We start from the raw sequence: 7,751 nt of genomic DNA on the forward strand, positions 1-7,751 counted from the left end.
GGAAAGATTAAGATTTTTTAATAGAAGTAATTTACAAATCTGTTTAATTTTCACACACCAGACACCAGTTGATTAAAAAAAAAAAATGTTTTCCAGTGGAGTATCCCTTTAATGTTTTGCTATGATGTAGGGATCGACCGATTATCGGTATGGCCGATATTATCGGCCGATAATCACGATTTTGGGCATTATAGGTATCGGCAATTACCTTGCCGATAAGCCGATAATGCCCCACCGCACCGACCCACCGCACCGCGTCGCACCCCCCACCATAGTGCTGGGCGGTATACCGGTATGAACCGGATACGGTTTTTTTTTTTTCTCCCACGGTATGGATTTTTGCCCATACCGCTATACCGGTCGGGCCCCTCCCCCACCCTCCCGAGTCAATAAAAAAAAATTAAACTTACCCGTAATGGGGGTGGTCCGGGCCATCCTTCCATCCTTCCTGTAGTGTCCGGCGGCATTCCGGGTGGAGGGTGAACCGGTCCGGGCTGTCCTTCTTCTTCTCCGGGGGGGTCCTCTTCTCCACTCCGGGCAGGCTCCGGCCTAGTACGCTGCATAGACGCCGCTACGCCGTGACCTCAGGTGCGTCGCTGCGCAGCGGTGTCTATGCAGCGTTACTAGGCCGGAGCCTGCCCGGAGTGGAGAAGAGGACCCCCGGAGAAGAAGGACAGCCCGGACCGGTTCACCCTCCACCCGGAATGCCGCCGGACACTACAGGAAGGATGGATGGCCCGGACCACCCTCCCCGAACGGCTCTGCAGCAACTGGGAAGGTGAATCAGGGTTCTGGGATGGACAGGGGTCTGTATAATATACTATACCTACATGAGGCCCTCCAGCTGTTGCAAAACTACAACTCCCAGCATGCCCGGACAGCCAACGGCTGTCCGGGCATGCTGGGAGTAGTAGTTTTGCAACAGCTGGAGGCACCCTTAGGCGCGGTGCGGGGCGGCAGGGGTGAGCAGTGGCGGTGAGAGGTCTCAGGACCCCCCGGACAGGCAGGGGGAGAGAAGCGGGTGGCGGCGGCCTATGGCTCCGCAAAAGCCACTGCAGTGCATTGATTTAAAGCGCCCGCTTTAAATCAATGATCTGCAGCGGTGTCGCGGGGGGATAAATAGCCGATAACTTATACCGGAATATCGGTATAAGTTATCAGCTATCGGCCCTAACCTCCACCGATTATCGGTATCGTCCCTAAAAAAACGATATCGGTCGATCCCTACTATGATGAACAACATACAAAACTTTTTGAATCTGACAGCGACCTTTTAACTGGTGAATGCAGCTCTGAATGTGACTGGGGTTAGAACATGGTAGCTCAGGATCAGTACAAGGTTAGTAGGGCATTATTCAACGTTTTTCTACGTGACAGTGACACCTTTTAAAGGTACCTTTCATCAAAAAAAAACTTGATATACAGTGGTCCCTCAACATGCGATGGTAATTCGTTCCAAACGACCCATCGTTTGTCGAATCCATCATATCTTGAGGGATTCGTGCAATGTAAAAAGTGCATTTAATACTCCCCTGTCCCCGCCGCTCCGGACCGAATCCTCACCGCTGTCCCAGGGGCTCCCGATGCCGTCCCGCTGCTCCGGCTTCTTCTGCATCTTCTCCGGTGTCCGGGCCTCGCTTTCTGGTGACATTATTAAGTTGGTGAGCCGGGACGGCGTGCGCAGCGACGTAATAACGACGCCGGAAAGTGAGGCCCGGACCCCGGAGAAGATGCAGAAGACGCTGGAGGATCGCGAAGTGGACCCGGAGCAGCGGGGATAGGTAAGTGAACCTGCCCGGGATGCTTAAACTGCTATCCAACAGCAGCTTAAGCATTTTGCGCTGTCGGATAGCAGTTAATGCGATGGCCCCGACATATAAAAGCATCGTATGTTGATTTGATCATATGTCGGGGCCATCGCATGTCGGGGGGTCACTGTATTATAGTAATATATGCAGAATAACTTTCCAATAGGATGTTATTAAAAAATATGCTTCTTTCTATTTAATTTTCCACTTTGAAAAAATGACCACTAGGGGTCTCCCTACCAGTCCTGGCCGCAAATCTTTATTTTTTTTTTTTATAGATTTCAGACTCATGCTGGAGTCCGAAATCTCAGACTGCAGCCGGGACACAGACAAGCTCAGCACTGCTCCCTGCCTGTCAATCATACAGGCAGGAGCCAGCACTGTGCTCATAACACAGCAGGGCATATGCCTGACTCTGCCTTACTGCAGGCCCTCATTCATTTTACTATCTGAGCTCCGATCTTTCTTCTCTCTGCACGTTTAGTTGTAAACAGAGGGAAGATTCAGAGCTGCCAGCTTTACTGTGATCACAGCCACGCCCCTTCCTCCCTCACACTGGGACGGCTGAATGAGCAGCCAAGAAGACAATAAATCGGGTACAAAGAGAGGGTTTTGAATGAAAAGAAACACAGGGATAGTGTCAGTGATAGTCAGGGACACTGAATTATGAGACTTTATAGGAAGAAGTGAAGAGAATTTAATAGTAGAGAGATACATATAAATTATATTCAATGTATAATAAAAATTGTGCACTATTCTTATATACTTTCTTCATCAGTTCCTGGCTGTTTTTATAAGATTTCTGCTTGCAGTCAGTGAATGGAAACCTTCATTGCTTATGTCCTTTTTGATATAATTCTGACCAGGACGGATTTATGTTTACTGGAAGAAAAGAGTAAACGTTACTATTGGATGACAGCAAGCAGAGGTAGCGGTGCTATAATAGTTTATAGTCTGCATGGTCTGAACATAACCCGGTGATAACGCTGCTGTTTGCTCTTTACCTGTCCTGCAGGAGGCGTCGTCTATACGTAGTCCGGCGACGCTGGAGATGAGGATTGCGGAGCTGAACCGGCAGAGCACAGAGGCCCGGGATAAACTTCTGAGACTCATCGAGCAGCAGAAACAGAGCCTGGTGGTCTCGCCCGCCATCTCGCCCATCACACCACAGCAGGAGGAGTCAGGTACTGCACCTGTCGGGGATTAACTCTCCTCTATTGAGGCCAGGTACTGTGTAATACCGCACTCAACCTTAAGACAGGGGTGGCACTGTTTTTAGAAGAAAGCGGCTGCATTTTTGTAAACCTGGATAAACCTTATAATTAAATGAAACCTTATAATTAATTAATTAAATGAGTTATCCTACGAACCCATGTTAAAGGGGTGTTCAAGGAAAAAACTTTTTTTTTATATATCAACTGGCTCCAGAAAGTTAAACAGATTTGTAAATTACTTCTATAAAAAAAAATCTTAATCCTTTCAGTACTTAGGAGCTTCTGAAGTTAAGGTTGTTCTTTAAGTGCTAAGTGCTCTCTGATGACAAGTGTCTCGGGAAACGCCCAGTTTAGAAGAGGTTTGCTATGGGGATTTGCTTCTAAACTGGGCGGTTCCCGAGACAGGTGTCATCAGAGAGCACTTAGACAGAAAAGAACAACTCAACTTCAGAAGCTCATAAGTACGGAACGGATTAAGATTTTTAAATAGAAGTAATTTACAAATCTGTTAAACTTTCTGGAGCCAGTTGATATTTAAAAAATTTTTTTTTCCTGGAATACCCCCTTTAAAGGGTTAGTACAAGCAACATCTGCCTTGCCTTGCACTGCAAGGTCTGAACGGGGACAAGATATAAAGAGGACAGATTAGGGGGGACAATTTGAAATACTGTCTAGTCCTGTGTTTCACAATCAGTGTACCTCCAGCTGTTGCAAAACTACAACTCTCAGCATGCCCGGACAGCCAACGGCTGTCCGGGCTTGCTGGGAGTTGTAGTTTTGCAACGGCTGGAGGCAGACTGGTTGGAAAACACTATAATACACAATGTATGATCAGGGAAGCTGAATGCTATAAAAGCAAAGTGTTCAGCTTCCTATACACATCTAATACCAGTGTTTACTAACCAGTGTGCCTCCAGCTGTTGCAAAACTGCAACTCTCAGCATGCCCGGACAGCAGTAGTCAGATTGGTTGAAAAACACTATAATACACAATGTATGATCAGGGAAGCTGAATGCTATGAAAGCAAAGTGTTCAGCTTCCTATACACATCTAATACCAGTTTTTCCCGACAAGAGTGCCCCCAGCTGTTGCAAAACTACAACCTCCAGCACTCCCAGAAAGCCATCGGCTGTCTAGCCATTCTGGCAATTGTAGTTTTGCAACAGCTGGAGGCACACTGGATGGAAAACACTGCTCCAGGGGATTTACAATAAATGGGGACATCTATGGGCCCTTTGCTTGTTCTCCACTGCCCAATTTTTAAGTAAATGCCGCTCAGTGTTCCATTGATAACATTGCAGTAACGGATCGGTGCTTGTGCCAAAGGCTGTCTGGGCATGCTGGGAGTTGTAGTTTTGCTACACCTGGAGGCACACTAGTTGGGAAACACTGGTCTGGTTCCTGCCATTGTCTACAGGCAGGGGTTCATGGGCTAATAGTATAAGGAAATCTCCCTTTTTATATACTCCTGATATGGGTCACAGTATGATGAGAGTTGTAGTGCTCCAGCCTCATCCCCGTAGCCGCCTCGTAACATTTCCACCTTGTGTTTTCAGGCAGGAGAGTGCAGATCATCGATGCCGTGATCCCAATGCCCCAGTTTACCGACTCTTCCATTGAGGAGACCCCATCTCCGGGCAGCGGGCGCAGGTAAGAGTTGGGTTAGAATCATGTAGATTAGGGATGTCCCCATACCGTTTTTTTTTTAAGACCGAGTAAGAGTACTGATCCTTATTTATCTTTTTGTCAATGTCATGAGATTTTTTTTTTTTTTAGGGTACGTTCACACGAGCGGATTTATTTGCGTATTTCAATGGGGGCAGGCTTTTCTCAGCTGTCCGCAGCAGATTTTCCGCAGCGGAATTTCCACTGTGGAAAATCCGCTACAGATCCTATTGACTTCAATGGGGCTTGCGGCTGATTTTCTGCAGCATAAATTCTGCTGCGGACAGACGAAAAGAGCCCGCCCCCTTTCAAATACGTAGCAGAAAAGCTGGAAATAAATCCACCCGTGTGAACATGTGTTAAAATTTTTAACTTTTTGAAAAGGAAGGGGGGGGGGGGGTGATTCCAACTTTTATTACGCAAGGGGGTTTATTCACATTTATTATTATTCTTATTCTTTTTAGTCTGTTTTTAATCTGTAGATTGAATACAATGATCAATGCTATGCCATAGCACAGCATTGATCATTTTATTGCCGCTCCTTCACTACTGCCTGCAGTATAGGAGCGGAGGAGTGACCATCGGGCGGCACAAGTACGGTAAGGGACCTCTCAGCTGATCGGGGCACCACGGTGATCCCGATCAGCATCCTGGAGCTATCAGCAGTTAAAGGGGTACTCCACTGAAAAACATCTTATCCACTATTCAAACGATAGGGGATAAGATGTCTGATCGCGGGAGTCCCGCTGCTGGGGATCCCCGCGATCTCCCGTCCGGCACCCCAGTCATCCGTGCACAGAGCGAACTCCGCTCCGTGCTGGATGACTGGTGACTACAGCCGCCACGCCCCCTCTATTCATGTCTATGGGAGGAGGTGTGACTGCTACGTACTACCCCTCACGCCTCCTCCTATAGAGATGAATGGAGAAGGCGTGACATGATGTCATGAACACGGACACCGCCACTGCCAGCTAAGATCGCAGGGGGCCCGCCGCAGGGCACGTCCTTTGGATAGGGGATAAGATGTTTTTTGGTGGAGTACCCCTTTAACTTCAGGACTTTTAGATGCCCCAATCAACTTTGATTGCGGTGTCTAAAGGTTTAATGCCAGATATCATTGCGATTGGGCGCTGCATAGCACAGGGCACCTCCGTGATACCTGCCCACAGGTATCGGTCCTTAATGTAGAATGTATCATGGACTCCTGAGATCCTCTGCATTCTGGGAGAGGTTTTCTTCATCAGACTGTTGTACACTACATCTCCCATGATGCAGTGCAGCAGACACAGATGACATCCCGAGAGAATGAGGTGAGGCAGCAGGAGCAGGCGGCGCAGTCTTCCTCAGGCCATCAGTGCGGATTATGCTTGTCGTTTGGGTACAGAAGCTGTAGCTATTTAATATATGTGAATCCTGTGCGTATGATAGAGCTGGGCTGCAGAGCTAACACTCATCTCTCCAAACCTCATAGATCAAGCGCCTCTCAGAGATCCAATCCCTCTGTGAGCGGCTCATCCAGAGGAGGGAGATCAATGTCAGATGTGCAACGGCTAAAGGTAAGATAGGAGCGGGAATCGTCCATGACTATGTTGCTGGGTCTATGTACTGAACAGATGACGTATACAGTGTATATAACCCCTTAACGACCACGGATGTAAATGTACGTCCTGGTGCGGCGGTACTTAGTGCACCAGGACATACATTTACGCCCTGTGTATGGCCACGAGCATCGGAGCCGTGTTCGCTTCATACACAGCAGGTTCCGGCTGCTAGCAGCAGCCTGGGACCTTCCAGTAATGGCTGCCATTAACCCCTCAGATACTGTAATCAGTATAGATGATGGCATCTGTGACAATGCGCATGTTAAAATAGATGATCGGATCGCCCGCAGCGCTGCCGCGGGGATCCGATCGTCTGTAATGGTGGACGGAGGTCCCCTCACCTGCCTCCGTCCGTCTGGTCTGAGATCAGCAGACCAGAGCAGAAGATCACCGATAACACTGATCAGTGCTGTGTCCTATGAACAGTATTAGCAATCAAATGATTGCTATAGATAGTCCCCTAGTAGACATAGAGTGTAAAAATAAAAAGTAAAAAACAAAAAAAAAATTGTAAATGTGAAAAATCCCCTCCCCCAACAAAAATGGAAATTGTCTCTCTGTTTTCCCCATTTTTTACCCCCAAAAAGTGTAAAAAAAAAAAATTTTTTATAAACATTTGGATATGCGGAAATATCCGAAGTATCAAAATATAATGTTAATGATCCCCGTACGGTGAACGATGTAAACGTAAAAATTTTTAAAAAAAAGTCCATAAATGCTGCTTTTTAGTCACATTTTATTCCAAAAAAAAAAATTATAAAAAATGTATCTAAAAGTTTTATATATGCAAATGTGGTATTGATAAAAAGTACAGCAAAAAATGAGCCCTCATACCGCCCTATATACGGAAAAATGAAAAAGTTATAGGTGGTAAAATAGGGCGATTTTAGATTACTGATTTTGTACAAAAAGTTTTTTAGATTTTTTTTAAGTGGTACAAAAATTTAAAAGTATTTAGCCATGGGTATCATTTTAATCGTATTGAGCCCTTATATGGGTCTGTAGATGGAAATATGAAAGAGTTATGGATTTTAGAAGGAGAGGAGGAAAAAACAAAAACGCTAAAATAAAATTGGTCTGGTCTTTAAGGTTAAAATTTGCTTAGTCCTTAAGGGGTTAAAGGGGTACTCCGCCTCTGTCTGATCGCAGGGGACCCACCGCAATCTCTATGCAGCATACCTAAATAGTATGTTTTGAATTCTGGGTTTCCGCGGCGGGGGTCGAGATGTCACCCCACGCTCCCTCCATTCATGTCTATGGGAGGGGGCGTGACGGCCGATGATGAGGGTGATGATGATGACAGGGTGATGATGATGATAGGGGGGGTGATCATGCTCTTCATAATCACCGCCTGTCAATCCCTTTGTCATCATCCAGAACCCCCTTTTGTTTCCTACTCACCGGGCCATCCTTCTTTGGCCATCTATGCTGCAGGGACCTTCCGGTGGGGAGGGTTAGTTGTT

The 7,751-nt window shown here is 46.7% G+C and overlaps 1 protein-coding gene across 1 annotated transcript in view; it reads left to right on the forward strand.

Annotated features, from left to right (window-relative positions):
• The window catches only part of SPICE1 (spindle and centriole associated protein 1), a gene marked incomplete at its 3' end in the record, with an annotated part of 32,156 nt that extends 25,913 nt beyond the window's left edge, over positions 1 to 6,243 (forward strand). Inside the window, 3 exon segments of the mRNA XM_056559954.1 lie at positions 2,824 to 2,992; positions 4,579 to 4,672; positions 6,159 to 6,243. Of these exon segments, the coding sequence (XP_056415929.1) occupies positions 2,824 to 2,992; positions 4,579 to 4,672; positions 6,159 to 6,243 (348 nt within the window).
• Positions 6,244 to 7,751: the final 1,508 nt, after the last annotated feature.

This window comes from Hyla sarda, chromosome 2 (genome assembly GCF_029499605.1).
Source record: "Hyla sarda isolate aHylSar1 chromosome 2, aHylSar1.hap1, whole genome shotgun sequence".
Lineage (NCBI taxonomy): Eukaryota > Metazoa > Chordata > Amphibia > Anura > Hylidae > Hyla > Hyla sarda.